Source organism: Hemibagrus wyckioides, linkage group LG28, assembly GCF_019097595.1.
Source record: "Hemibagrus wyckioides isolate EC202008001 linkage group LG28, SWU_Hwy_1.0, whole genome shotgun sequence".
Lineage (NCBI taxonomy): Eukaryota > Metazoa > Chordata > Actinopteri > Siluriformes > Bagridae > Hemibagrus > Hemibagrus wyckioides.
This window is the reverse complement of record NC_080737.1, coordinates 13,921,982-13,937,530: the sequence shown is the minus strand read 5'-3', so window position 1 is coordinate 13,937,530 and position 15,549 is coordinate 13,921,982. Positions and strand designations below refer to the sequence as shown.

Genomic DNA, 15,549 nt, shown 5'->3' with positions numbered 1-15,549 from the left:
TGACCCAGACAGCGTGTGTTAGCTTCAGCACTTTTCAGACGGCACATTAAAAATGGATGCAGAGTGGATTTGCAGGTGCTATGGGAAGATCCGCTTGTCTCGACCCCTCGTCCCCACACACACACACACACACACACACACACACACACTCCTTTTCCTTTTACTTGTCTATCTTTTTTTTTTTATTTCGATCCTCCATCTCTGCTTTAAATGCCTGAGTTCTTTGTCCTGTCCTGAGTCTGGATGAATTCATTTAGTGTCAGAGGGAAAAAAGCTAAAGCTTTGAAAGAATGAAAGGCAGAAAAGAAAAAGAAGGAAAAAGAAATGAACAAACAGGCCATAAAACAAGTAAAGGAAAGGAATAAAAGGAAAGAGATATGAGTGGATGGATAGAGGGCAAAAAGGGAGTAAGAGGAAGGGAAAATGCCTGAAGGCTGATGGTGTGTAAGGGAATGGTAGGAAGGAAGGAAGGAAAATGAAAGAAAGAAGGAAGGAAGGAAAATGAAATAAGGAAGGAAGGAAAATGAAGGAAGGAAGGAAGGAAATGAAAGAAGGAAGGAAAATGAAAGAAGGAAGGAAGGAAGGAAAATGAAAGAAGGATGGAAGGAAATGAAAGAAGGAAGGAAAATGAAAGAAGGAAGGAAGGAAGGAAAATGAAAGAAGGAAGGAAGGAAGGAAAATGAAAGAAGGAAGGAAAAGGAAAGAAGGAAGGAAGGAAGGAAAGTAATGAAGGGGAAGGAAAGTAATGAAAGGAAAAAGTACAGGATTGATTGAAGACAGAAAAGACTGAACGAATGAAACAATAGAAAAGAAGGAGAATTTTAAAGTTAGGACTAAAGTTAAAAAAAGGAAGAAAATAAGAAACAGTAAAGAATAAACATTGACAAGGAATGAAAGGAAAAGCAGGCATGGACTAAAGGGAAAGAAGAAAAGGATTATTCTTGTTCTCTTTGTGTGTGTGTGTGTGTGTGTGTGTGTGTGTGTGTGTGTGTGTGTGTGTGTGCGAGAGAGATTGTCAGGGTCTTTGTTCAGGGTCTTTGTTAATACTTCAGTGGGTAAAGAGGTTCTTCTGCTTTTAAGAGTGATAGTCAACATGTCATCTATGTCTCACACACACACACACACACACACACACACATTCTCTATACTGCTGAAATCTCAGTACTCTTCTGAGACAGGGAGCTCAGTGACCTGTGTCTCTGCAGCTACGAGTGACAGGATCCAGAATCTTCAGAGGATTCCCTTCACTGTTGTTGACTACAAAGAGACACCGCAATCTCCTGCTTTCACGTGCAAGAAGCCCGTTGCTGTGAAAAATCCAAATCCTTTACACAAACAGAACCGATGTATTTGTAATTATCATGTCATTTACAGTCAGAACGGAAAGAGAGAGGGAGGTCTCATCTTTTCATAAAGATATTCATCCTGTGGTTTTGTGTCTCATTAACAGCACGGAAACGGTGTTTCTATTTTCCAGACTTTTCAGAAAACTTTGGCAACCTGAGATCAAAACAGCTCACTCCTAATAGGACAGTCTTTCTTCCTATGTGAAGAAACCTCCAGCTGTGACTGTTGTGTTGATTTGCATCCCATAGAGCCTCTTTGATTGCAATCGCTGTGATTTTCTCTGTTAGCGTGTGTGTGTGTGTGTAAAATATTAGAAAACATGGTTTAACTAACTCTCCGCTCTTTCTCTGCCCGGGCTTTAGCACGACGGGATGCACTGTAATGTACGGCATCGTCATGGGAACCGTCTCCTCTCTGGTCGCCAGGTTGATGTGTGTGTTTAGAGCCACAGCTCTAGCTTCAATTATCTCTGCTTGTGTCTGTTCTGAAAGGAGAGATAGAGCAGACTGAAGGAAAAGAAGGGTGGGCAAGAGAGAGAGAGAGAGATGGGATTGATTGAATCTAACACTAACACACACTGACCAGGAAATAATACGGTCCCACTTTTCCTCACTGTTTCCACACTAATCTTTTCTTGCTCTCATGTTGTTCTTTGTGTAAGCAGCAGGAGCTGTGTGTGTGTGTGTGTGTGTGTGTGTGTGTGTGGACTGAATAGAGCCCTGTAAGAGCTATTAACGACACATGGGTACACACCAGTGCCATTTGAATATGAATTAAGAGTGTGTATAGAAGAGACGTAGGAGAGAGTTAGGAAGTGCGACGCTCAAATTATGTCCAATATATTCATTCCCTGAGTGCTTCTTTGTGGAAAAATACTTGAATTGGTGAAAATGCAAGCACAGGATTCTTCTTATAAAGTCATAGAAGGTGAAGACACATGGACTTTCTATGAGAGCTGTAGTCATGTTCTACACACGTGAAGAGAAAAGGGCTTTGGCAGGATGTGTGTTGTGATGATGTCATGTGATGCGTCTCGGCCCAGAAGAGAGAGACAGACAGGCAGATATAAAGACTGAGAGAGAAACAGACAGGCAGATAGAGAGACAGACAGGCATATAGAGAAAAAGAGGGGGGGCACATAGACAGAGAGAGACAGGCAGATAGAGACACAAAGAGACGGACAGACAGACATATATATATAGAGAGAGAGAGACAGGCAGACAGATAGAGACAGACAGACATGTAGATAGAGACAGACAGGCAGACATATAGACAGAGATAGGCAGAGAGAGAGAGATAGACAGGCAGATAGAGAGGGAGACAGACAGGCAGATAGAGAAAGAGAGACAGGCAGGCAGATAGAGCGAGAGACAGGCTGATAGAGAGAGACAGACAAATACACAGGAAGATAGAGAGGGAGGCAGACAGAAAGAAAGAGACAGACAGAGAGAGAGAGGGTGAGAGAGACAAACAGAAAGACATGCAGATAGAGACACAGACAGATAGGCAGATACAGAGAGACAGACAGGCAGACAAATAGAGAGGGAGACAGATGGGCAGATGGAGAGAGAGACAGACAGACGGCAGATAAAGAGGGAGACAGACAGAGATAGAATCAGACAAAGAGACGGGCAAATAGACAGACAGGCAGATAGAGAGAGAGACAGGCAGATGAAGAGAAAGACAGACAGGCATGATAGAGAGAGAGATAGCCAGATAGAGAGAGAGACAGGCAGACAGATAGAGAGAGAGAGACAGATAGAGAGGGAGACAGACAGGCAGATAGAAAGAGAGACAGGCAGGCAGGCAGATAGAGCGAGACAGACAAAGAAAGACAGACAGGCAGATAGAGAGAGAGACAGGCAGATGAAGAGAAAGACAGACAGGCATGATAGAGAGAGAGAGAGACAGATAGAGAGGGAGACAGACAGGCAGATAGAAAGAGAGACAGGCAGGCAGGCAGATGGAGCGAGACAGACAAAGAAAGACAGACAGGCAGATGAAGAGAAAGACAGACAGGCATGATAGAGAGAGAGATAGACAGATAGAGAGAGAGACAGACAGACATGCAGATAGAGAGAGACAGGAAGACAGATAGAGAGGGAGACAGTTAGGCAGGCAGATAGAGAGAGAAAGAGACAGGCAGATAGAGTGAGACAGACAGGCAGGCAGATAATGCGAGACAGACAAAGAGAGACAGACAGGCAGATAGAGAGAGACAGACACATATAGATAGATAGATAGATAGATAGATAGATAGATAGATAGATAGATAGATAGATAGATAGATAGATAGATAGATAGATAGATAGATAGATAGATAGATAGATAGATTGTCCTAAAGTGCATCGTGTGTAGCCTAGTGCAAACAGACTGTACAATACAAAACACTACATGACAGATACACATAATAACACAGACCAGTACACATACAGTACATTATTCAGTACGTTGTGCAAAAATAAGAGGATTGTAATAAGAGGGTCCTTGTAAACATACACACTTCTGTAATAGCAGCAGTTGGTGGCAGATATGCGTTGAGCAAAAACAGCAACATTGAGTGAATTGTTGCTAACCCAAGACAAACATGATCTCTAGCTTAAATGTCCCCGAAGGCCAAAACCATGATGTTAAGTTATCATGAACGCAGTAATTATTATTAGGCACGAGATTACGCATCGTGTACACTGTTCAAGCGAGCGAGCGGTTGCTATAGAAACGGCCTTGTAGTTGAACTATACCGTCTGAACCACGCTGTTACAGTAAAATAAATGTGACCAGTATATTTCAACACACAATACATAGTAGAATTTGAATATATGTTTCCATCATTTTGAAACTCAGGGGTCGATGATATAGAGGATATAAAGGTGTGAAGTGTGTGAGTGTGAATTGTAGAGAACGGGTAGAGCAGGTGAAGATGCCGGTCTCGGGAGAGACATATTTCTTTAGAATAGAACAAGTTTTATAGCCGTGTGTGTGTGTGTGTGTTGCTGGAGGCAGTGTGTTAGTGTTGCCTGTGACTGATGGCCCCCCTGAGAGCTGAAGGACAAAATGTGTTTCCCCTCCTGAGTCATTACAGAGCTGTGTGCTGAGCGTTCAGAGGGATTAATGACAGCCAGGCTGTAATTGAGGGGTGTGTGTGTGTGTTGTGTCTTTTGCAGGAGTGGCCTCCTTTTTTTCTATCTATAAAATCAAACAACAAATTTATCAGTTCTAAAAAAAAAGTTCTGTTTAATAAGAAATAATAATAATTTTCGAGGTTATGGACAAGTTGAATTTTCCATTAAATGAACACTACACAGTGTGTGTGTGTGTGTGTTCCCTTAAAAACCTTAATGTTTAAGGTCTGGGTATCGACCAAATTAAATCTGTGTGTAATGGAATATGCAAATGAACAGCCTCCACACGCAGACAGCTTCATCATTCCTCATCTTTTTTTCCCGCTGCTCCGATCTACACAACGCCCTTTCGTCCTTGTACGGATTAGCCCTCAAATACAGATTTGTTTTCTTCTCAGTCATCGTATCGGACACACGATTACCCCCCCCCCGAATATACTAAAAGCAAAGCCTTTTAAACAAAGAAAGACATCAATATCCTCCGAATATACTAAAAGCAAGGGCATTTAAAGGAAGAAAGAACTTTTAGGGCGGAGACAGAGTGAGTAATATGGGTTGTTTACATTTTCTCCAGCTCCTTGTGATTACTATATGAGCAGCATGATGGGTTTACTGGATTATATATTACACACATCATCGACTGTGTCAAACTCCATGCCGTAGCCAAGACACAGTGTGTTGCTAAATAGATTTCCCAGGTGTCCAAAACAGAGCCCTGAGAGAAAAGGTTCTTGGCTCTAAATGGTGGTTCATTAAAGCTTTATTTACAGAGATGTATCTTTGTCATGGTGGGTTAGTGGTTAGCATGTTTGTCTCACAGCTCCGGGGTTGGGGGTTCGATTCCAGTTTCCGCCATGTGTTCATGGAGCTTACGTGTTCTCCCGGTGCTTCAGGGATTTCCACTGGGTACATCAGTTTCCTCCCCTGCTCCAAAGACATGTTGTAGGTTGATTGGCAGCTCTAAATTATATGTGGTTGTGCCCAGTGATGGGTTGGAACCCTGTCCATGGTGTCCCTCGCTTTGTTCCCAGGGATAGAGTCCAGGTGACCTGAGTAGGATAAGTGGCACCTGTTAGTGGGTGGGATATATTAGGCAGCAAGTGAACATTTTGTCCTCAAAGTTGATGTGTTAGAAGCAGGAAAAATGGACAAGCGTGAGTTTGACCAAGGCCCGAATTGTGATGGCTAGACGACTGGATCAGAGCATCTCCAAAACTGTAGCTCTTGGTTTAATGTTCTTATTTGCATATTTGTCATGTGACTGGATCGATACAGCACATGACTGCTTGTCTCAAGCTTTCACTTCAGTGAGGATAAAAAAAGCTTTCTGCAACCAAGTTTTTCCAACCAAGTCTAAACTTTTATGGCCTTTTTAGCTTTGTCTCTCAGTCGACCCGATGAGTGTCGATATCCAACACCCGCAAATTTTTCCCTGTCGCATATTTCCCTCTCGCAAACCCCTAACCCTCTAACCATAAACTTTCCCCTAACAATAACCCTGATTTTCAGCATTTTGCCGCTCGACGCTACCGTAAAGCATCGCTACGTCCTGGTGTTCACCTGATATGTTTGATTTCTGATTAGTTGTCTGTTGCCAAGCATTCTAACAGTATCTATTTGGAAACACAATGCAGGGTTAACAACGTAAAAGCAGTCCTAACCCTGCTTCAGAGCTGGATTTCCTCAACGCCAGGTAAAAAGCGGTGCTAACCCTACTTCGCAATTCCGAACGTGAAACATTCCTCTTAAATGTGTGTGGGTTTTTTTTTTTTGTTTTTTTTTCAGAAACACGATAACCTTCGGTGTGAAAATCCCTCAAGTGTACTAGATTTGTACATTTTTTCATAATCACAACCACTCGTGTTCAATATGCATGTGGAACCTAATACACTTTACACAGATTATTCACTTACTGTTTGCCTTGAATAAAATCCTCCAGCCGAACTTTTTGTCTCACGGAACTTTGATCTCATTGATCAAGCGGGGAAAATAGAATCTGCTCATGGCTGAAAAATCAAAATCTGGCAACACTACTGACAGAATTCAAAAACTTAAAGTCGACATTAAACTAATTAAATTAAAATAAATATATAATATAATATAATATAATATAATATAATATAATATAATATAATATAATATAATATAATATAATAATATTTTAAATAATTTAATACAATAATTTAATACAATAATTTAAATTAAATTAAATATTAAATATAATATAAAATAATATTATAGAATAGAATAGAATAATACTTTAAATAATTTAATACAATAATTTAATTTATTGCAATAATTGAATACAATCATTTTTACACTCATTTTGTTACAGTATATTCATTTTAAATCTTCATGTGAAACCAGACAGTTTGTACGTTTTCAGACTGCTAGCAAAAAGAGACACAGCTACAGTATAACCATGTTTACCAAAATTGTGCCGCTTCATGAAGTCGTAATCACACTAATCATCAGGAAAAGTGAGCACTGGAGGTTGATCCTGATTGCACAGCGGTGTTCATGCCAGGTTGTGTCTGACGCTGGCATGACGCTGCCCGCCTCATCTCCATCTTCATCTCCTCCACCTTTGGCAGGCTTTGTGGCCTGTGTGGATTGAGCCTAGCTATTTTTTTTTTTTTAATAGGCAACGCGGCTGTTGGTTGATCATTAGACTAAAAGAGGCAGATGTTAGGGTTTCTAATGACCTCTAGGCCAGACACAATGGCTATCACAAGCACAAGTCTGGCATTGTGGGCACATGATCAAGGACTTTTCAGTGGGTTTAATTAATTTGGGTTTGTGATACGGCTCTTGATTTGGCTCACTGTGAGGAAGCGAGAGATACTGCAGTCTGTTCCAAATAAATAGATGCTTTAAAAAAAGCATTCAAACTTTAATTGCGTTTATTTATTATTCAAATGCAGTCAGATATTAACGAGGCTATAATTATACAATGCAACAGACTGAGTGAACATTAGTAGTGGTTTCCATATCACGTAAATGATGCTGAAAATTGGGTTCTGTTTGTAACATGCGAGAGGAACAGAATTTTAGATTAGGTTATTTTCCCAAATCTAATCCTCTGATACAGGTATTGCTGAATCCAAGATCTCCTCCAAAACCACTATATAAGCTCACATTATCACATACACTCCACCACACACTGTCCACTTTAATAGGAACACCTGTGCATTCATCCTTCATGAATTTAGTCATCAAAATCAGTTTGCATATAAAAAGAAATAGCAAGGTTTCAGACATTGTAAAAGATATTTTGCGTTGGATTCACTTCTACTTCTCATCTTGTGCTTGTAATCTCGTCCTACTACAGTGACCGATTTTGGATTAAAATCTGGATTTTTTTTTTTTTTTTCGGTGAGGGGGGTTGTTTTTTTTTTGTTTTTGTTTTATTTAATTTGTTGTTGTTGTTTTTTGTTTAATATTATCAAAAAAATAGGAGCTGAATTGAAATAAATTGATGCAAAAATGAGCTTCTCATTTTCATAAACTTGTAGACATCGCCGCAGTAAAATTGCTTAAAAGTAGAATTAATTTAAGAAGTTAAAATTGAAAATAAATGTAATAAAGTTAATTCGGTTAAAAAAAAAAAAATTAAAGAAATTGGGATCTTAAAAATAGCTGTAGCCCAAATCTAAAAGCTCTAAAATATAATGTGATTTTTTTATTTTTATTTTTCTTGAAAATATCACAGGCAAGATTGCAGTATTAAAACTCTGAAATTTCTCCTAACAGTCCTATTTTGGCCACAGAGCTCTAATTAAGTGTGTCTGTGTATCTGTAAGTTTATTCTCCGTTCTGTTGCCCATTGGGGACTAGAGGGCAGGGAGATCCCTCTGCTCCAGCTGGCACTGGCACATATACACATGAACATGTACACACACAGATGCATACACACCATGATTCTGGACGCAGAAGTGTGATAAGAGTCCAATTCATTGATTTAAATCTTGGAAACCTCACCAATGCTCAATTAGAACAAAAAATGGAAAGAAAAGTGGGGGAAAAAACGGATGTGAAATTGTAAGAAGTCTTACAAATTATATTATAATAAGTGATGAGGGGAAAGCTGTTACTTTCAGCATGGTCCAACTGTGTGTGTGTGTGTGTGTTCCTACTATGAAAGATTTTTTGTCCTTATCCCATTAAAAGACATTTTGAACCTAATGGAAGATTTTTCAGCAGTGCATTAAAAGAAACATAAATATTTGTATTTCGATCTTTTTTCCTCTCATGCAGAACGGCACAGATTACGACTGTCTAGTTCGACAGAACTCAGAGCTGCTGAGAGCGCTGGAGGATCTGGAGAAGACCGTGTCCACGCTCCGAGAGGAGAACAGCCTCCTGGTAAGAGTCAGAGCAGTTTGGACGGTTCAGTCCGAATGGATGTTTAGCCAACAGGGAAATAAATAACTGAATATATAATTTCTCATCCCGTGTCTCCTACAGTGGTGCAGTTGTTTTGTTCTGTCTGTGTCTTTTCTCTGTCTTTCTCTTTCTCCCTCACTCTTAGCGTAAGAGCAGTTGTCCTGAGACGGAGGACAAGGTAAAGAGGCTGAGGAGGAAAAATGCCGAGTTGGCCGTCATCGCTAAGCGTCTGGAGGAGAGGGCACACAAACTGCAGGAGGCCAATCTTAAAGTGGTATACACATGCATACACACACACACACACACACACACTTGCTTGTACTATTACTCCAAGACCCCTGTAGTAGAACCCTAAATCATTTCATACAAAGGAAATCCATCATGTTTAGATTAAAGCACCTACACCGTGCAGGCATAACATTATGACCTTATATTCTAATATTATGTTGGTCCCCCTTTTGCTGCCAAAACAGCCCTGATCCATCAAGGCATGGACTCTACTAGATCCTTGAAGGTGTGATGTTGTATCTGGCACCAACATGTTAGCAGCAGATCCTTTAAGTTCTCCATGGATTGGACATGTTTGTCCAGCACATCCCACAGATGTTTGATTAGATTGAGAGCTAGGGAATTTGGAGGGCAAGTTCATCAGACCAGGCCACCTTCTTCCATTGCTCTGTGGTCCAGTTTTGATGCTCACGTGGCCGTTGTTGGCGCTTTCAGCGGTGCACAGGGGTCAGCACGGCTGGTTGACTGGTCTGCGGCTATGCAGCCCCATTGGATCAAACCACACGGGCCAGCCTTTGCTCCCCACATGCATCAGTGAGCCTTGACCGCCCATGACCCTGTCAACAGTTCTCCACTGTTCCTTCCTTGAACCACTTTTGATAGATACTGATCACTGCAGACTGGGAACACCCCACAAGAGCTGCAGTTTTAGAGATGCTCTGATCCAGTGGTCTAGCCATCACAATTTGGCCCTTTGTCAAACTTTGCCCATTTTTCCTGCTTCTAACACATCAGCTTTGAGGACCAAATGTTCACTTCCTGCCTAATATATCCCACCCACTAACAGGTGCCATGATGAGGAGATCATCGGTGTTATTCACTTCACCCCTCACTGCTCATAATCTTATCCCTGATTGGTATATAAATGATATAATATTCTAAATCTTACTAAATCTACGGACATCTAAAGCTGTTCCAGTTATGGATATCGTAGTATCCGAAAATAGTAGCCACACCGTGAATTGGGACAGTACCATGCTGAACTTTCCCTGATCTTACACCACAAGTTATTTATTGTCCAGATTGCTCGTTTTCAGAAGAGAGTATTAAAATTTTTTCTTTTTCTTTAAATTTATTCCCAGCCACAATCTGATGATCCTGATTAACCAACTAATTGAGCCTGAGCACAAGAGCAGCATGTGATGGAATGGGGTTGTAATGAAATGCTGCAAGTATGCAAAGATCTAGGACGCTTGAAGCACTTTTAAGCACAGAAAATTGCACAAAGTTGCACAGTCCTTCAAACCCCAGCGCTCTTCTTTATGTTCTCTTTTATTCCGAGAGACTGACATCTGGCCATTGATCTGTTTTTCAGCACAAGCGCTCCCAGCTGAGCAGAGACCGCTGCTTCTCAGTCTCAGTCTCAGTTCTTTAATGAACGGGACTACAAACCGTCTGAAAGTCACTCGATCTTTCTTATCAAGGCATTGGATATTACAGACTAAGTTAAGGTTGTGTGTGAGTATTAGTTGTTATTCCACATGAGATGCTATTTCATAGGAAACATGGTAATTTGGTTTAAACGAGCTAGCTCACTATTAAACCTTAAACTATAAAGGTTTCATTTTTGGCTTCCAAATCCAGATTATTTCCTGTTAAGAAAGAAACCAAGCTCAACAGCACCACTAGAAACAAACACAGAACGGAATGGCAAGGCGAGGCTTTGGCTGATTTCTTTCTAGCCCAGACTTATACCATGAATCAGTGGAACATAATCTCTTCATACATTTACGGCATTTGGCAGATCTCATTTTTATATAACTGGTTAAGGGTCTTGCTTAGGCACCTAGCAGTGGCAGATTGGTGGACCTGGGATTCGAAGTCACAACCTTCCGATCAGTCCAACACCTTAACCACTGAATACCATTCTGTGTATTTTTCTTAAAACCACTGGTGGTGCTGTTGAGCTTTGTTCCTTTCTTAATATCAAATAATCTGTTTTGGGTCCCTTAATGGTTTAAATAGATTTGCTCTCTAGTTAAGCAGATATGTTTACACCTGCTTCACTGACATGTTCATGACACAGCCTCAGCAGTGACTGAGGTGTGAAATACAGTGGCGGATCTAATGATGGTACATTTTTTTGCTCTCTTTTGCACAAAAATGCCTTTAGAGGAGAAACGAAAGGTAGGTAGATTAAACACACATCATCCAGGCAAAGCACAGCTTTGACAAAAGGACAGCTGACAAAACCATAAGTTGAGTGGGATTCTTAGGGGGAACGTACTCGTTTAGGTTAGGTTCGGTTCCTGTTAGGTTAGGTTCCTGTCTAATATCCTGACCAGCTTTCAGTGCAGGGGACAAACACCTTCGACCTCCATGTGTGTGTGTGTGTGTGTGTGTGTGTGAAAGGAGAGAGATGGGATGAAAGACAGAGACAGGTACAGGAGAAAGGGGTGACCGTGACATGCTCTGTGTGTGTGTTTGTGTGTGTGTGTGTGTGTGTGTGGTGTAGTAACCCTATTCCAAAAGGCCTCCTGTCCTGAACAGCCACCTGTCTGCTCTCTGGTGGCCGCGCAGATCGGTGGCCTATTATTACACAGCACCTGTTACACTCGCACCCTTCCGTGTGTCTATTTCGACTACACACTTCCAGTCACACAAAGTAGGGGGTTCATAATTTTAGAAACCCTTTCAACCGCGATTAATTCAATTGCAAGTAGAATCTCATGTTCCTTATCTGCCTATAAGTGAGCGTGTGAGCTAGCTGTGGTGATGTGTATTTGGTTCAACAGTTGACAGTTGTATGTCGGTTTAGCTAGCTCGCTAATTTACCTCATATTCAACTCTTCACGTAAATCATGTTATTGATCTGATTAATACAGTGTTAACAGATCAAAACATACTGTTAATAATTAATTTTCTATTTTCAAATGAATTAAATGCAAGATTTTTGTTGTAAAACCTGCTACTGAGGATCAGGATGGCTGCATTGAGCTAAGCTATCATATTATGCTAAAGTAAACAAGCTACTCCTCCTCATAAAGCTTACTACATTCACACAGGTTGTATACAATATGTCTGGCTGTTTTATTTTAATTTTCAAGACATGTATTTGTCTTGTGTATTTGCTTTTAGCAATAAGGCGTATAGTTAGCATTACTCAGCTAAATTCTGCAATGAACCTTTACTGTTGGACTCATTTTACGTGTCCTGTATGTGTGTCATTTGCTCGAATCTAAGTTGAGCTGTCTGTCTGTTTCAGTTTTTTATATGTCTCTTAACATTTTAATATTTAAAAATTTAAATATCCTGATTTTTGGCTATATTTTATCTAGCATTTTACTTTAAATCTACTGGAGTATTTGTTCTTAACAAGGTAGCTAAGCTTAGCTTCCAATTTATGTGCAGTAGTTTCAGTGTTTTTCTATCTGTCTGTTTTCCTGCGTCTTAATGCTTGCATTTTTTAGAGTATTTTCTGCAGCTCTGAGTAAACCTTTCAGATAAAACATGACGAAGTTTGTATTAAAGCCTAACGGTTCCCTGAAAGAGGAAAGAGTGTAATCTTTGGAGTGCTTGTATGTGTGTGTATATAAGTGTTCTTAGAAATGGAGGCATTTGAATCAGGAGACAGTTTGCTGGTGAAAGACAAATCTTCCATTTTGGGAGCTGTGATCGATAAATTTACATGTCTGGCATTTCACAGACGCCCGTATCCAGAGCAACTTACAATTTATCAAAAACTGAGAGTTAAGGGTCTTGCTCAGGGGCCCAGCAGTGACAGCTTCACTGGGGATTCAAACTCACAACCTTTCAATCAGTAGTGCAATGCCTTAATCACTAAGCTGCCCTAGAAGGCCTGCTTCAGCTGACCCAAGTCCTCAGAATGGACAGTACTGCTTCAGGAGATCAGTGAGATAAGCTTGAGCTACAAAACTGAATCCTTTAAACATCAGGAAAAGGTTATTTATGCTCATAAATGCTAGTTCCATAAGTTGTTGTTTAGCTCTATTATTCTATTCTTACTCTTAGGACTTTGTCAAACTTTGATTGACAGGACACTACGGTACTTATTTCATACTAGTAATAAATGCCAATAAAATCACCATGATGTTGATATGTGTCAATTTCTGTCTGCTTTTCCATGCAGGTGAATGCCCCCATCCCCATGAAGCCCGGCACTGTAGAGCAGTACAAGAGAGCGTTTGCTAGGCAGCGGGCACGAGACCTGGCACAGCACGCAGACACACTCCTCTCCAAAGACAAGGAGATTGCCGCACTGCAGCATGAGTGCCGTCAGCTGAAGGCCAGGATAGGACAGGATAAAGTACGCCACGTAGATAATTCATGCACACTTCCTTTATGGAAATTTTTTTTCCCCCTTCATGGTTCCTAAGAAAAGTTTCCCAGTGTTGCTGCTACTTTCGTCATTCATCATTAATTACGATATGATGATAAGTTTAATAATTGGAGCTATATCAAATAAACTGTGTTGTGAATCTTTATACTGAATATAAATATTGATAAGCAAACTAATTTTCTTGTTAGACTTTCTTTTTGACTTTGTCTTGGTTTGCCCCCTTGTGGAAAAGATTGGGCATTACACATCCACTAAATTACAGTTATACAGCTTATTCAGCTTCAAAAAGACATTATGGAAGTTCCAAATGGTGGCAATAAAGCCGTTTGAGATCACTCGTTAAATACCTCTCCTGTTATTTTAGGCTTAGTTACAGAACAGTATGCTTTAAGGTGGATCTATCTATCTATCTATCTATCTATCTATCTATCTATCTATCTATCTATCTATCTATCTATCTATCTATCTATCTATCTATCTATCTATGTTTCTAATGTGTCTTTCTATTTGTTTCGGTCTGTCTGTCTTTCTTTTTATATCCATTTATCTGTCTGTCTTTGTCTTTCTGTCTCTCTGTATCTTTCTCTGTCTGTCTCACTGTATCTTTCTTTTTATGTCTATCTGTGTCTGTCTATCTGACCCTATGTGTCTATCTGTCTTTCTCTGCCTATCTGTCTGTCTCTCTGTATCTTTTTCCGTCTGTCTTGATGTATCTTTCTCTTGGTAACTATCTGTGCCTGTTTATCTGTCCCTCTGTGTCTATCTGTCTTTCTCTGCCTCTGTCTGTCTGTCTCTCTGTATCTTTCTCCATCTGTCTGTCTGTATCTTTCTCTCGGTCACTATCTGTGTCTGTTTATTTGTCCTTCTGTATCTATCTGTCTTTCTCTGCTTATCTGTCTGTCTCTCTGTATCTTTTTCCATCTATCTGGCTGTATCTTTCTTTCTGTCACTATCTGTGTCTGTTTATCTGTCTCTCTGTGTCTATCTGTCTTTCTCTGCCTCTGTCTGTCTGTCTCTCTGTATCTTTCGTCATCTGTCTTGATGTATCTTTCTTTGTCACTATCTGTGTCTGTTTGTCTGTCCCTCTGTGTCTGTCTGTCTTTCTCTGCCTCTGTCTGTCTGTCTCTCTGTATCTTTCTCCATCTGTCTCGCTGTATCTTTCTCTCTGTGACTATTTGTGTCTGTTTATCTTGTCTGTTCTGTCTCTCTCTCTCTCTTTCTCTCAGCAGGCTGCTCCTGGTCCGGCAGGAGCGGCGGAGTTTGAGCGGTTGCTGAAGGAGTCTCAGAAGGAGGTGCTGCGTCTGCAGAGACAGCTCTCGGTCAGCTCGACCCGGGATCAGAGCTCAACCGGAGAAGCCGAGAAAGAGCCAGAACAAAAAGAGGCACCCGTAAGAGCAGGGTTTTTTTTTTAAACTCTAGAGCTCCCCCATGTGGCTCTTCATAGCACCATTTTAGTTCTAAGTAGGCCTCAGTCAACAAATATGTACAAAAAAAATATCTTTTGCTACTTAAGCAATTGTAAACCTTCAAACTTAGATAAGGGAACACTAGACTGCTGTATTTCCGAGAGCATAGCTGATTCATCCGGGTCATTAAAAAAAAAAAAAAACCCAAGAACAAAATTAAAATCCCAGAAGAACAAAAAATCCCAGGGAAAGTGCAGGTCACTATTTACATGGCAGATGTTTATTATATTTTATTTTATTTTACTTTAATATATTTTATTATTATTTATAATTTATTTATTTAACAAATAGAATTATAATAAATATATTTTATTTTAAAAAAAAAATTTATTTAATTTTATTTTTTTAAGAAGCCGGTGCCAGCAATAATGACCACAAGGGGCGGTCACTTCTCCATCTTCTCCCTGTATGTCTACTAAGCTCTGAAGCAGCTTATCTGAGATCTCTGAATGTTTTTTTTTTCCTCTGATTTTTCTGTTTAGGTCACAGGATAGAGTTGCTCTTGTGCACTGCTCAGCTCCAGCACTGCCACAGTGTGATTATTACTGAGCAGTTTTACTCTGACCATAATAGCAGAGTGATTATTACACAGCACATTTGTACTCAGTGTTAATGAGAGGGTGTTAAAGTGCATACAGGC

At 40.3% G+C, this 15,549-nt stretch overlaps 1 protein-coding gene across 14 annotated transcripts in view; it reads left to right on the top strand.

Moving 5' to 3' along the window:
- Positions 1-15,549, top strand: part of LOC131348355 (RIMS-binding protein 2) — a 91,356-nt gene that overhangs the window by 39,799 nt on the left and 36,008 nt on the right. For 13 of the 14 annotated variants that reach the window (XM_058383202.1, XM_058383197.1, XM_058383195.1 and 10 more), the window contains exons 2-5: positions 8,727-8,834; positions 9,001-9,129; positions 13,234-13,410; positions 14,670-14,831. In XM_058383202.1, the coding sequence (XP_058239185.1) occupies positions 8,727-8,834; positions 9,001-9,129; positions 13,234-13,410; positions 14,670-14,831 (576 nt within the window). The remainder of the gene's footprint in view (positions 1-8,726; positions 8,835-9,000; positions 9,130-13,233; positions 13,411-14,669; positions 14,832-15,549) is intronic. The other variant, XM_058383189.1, reaches the window with a different exon arrangement.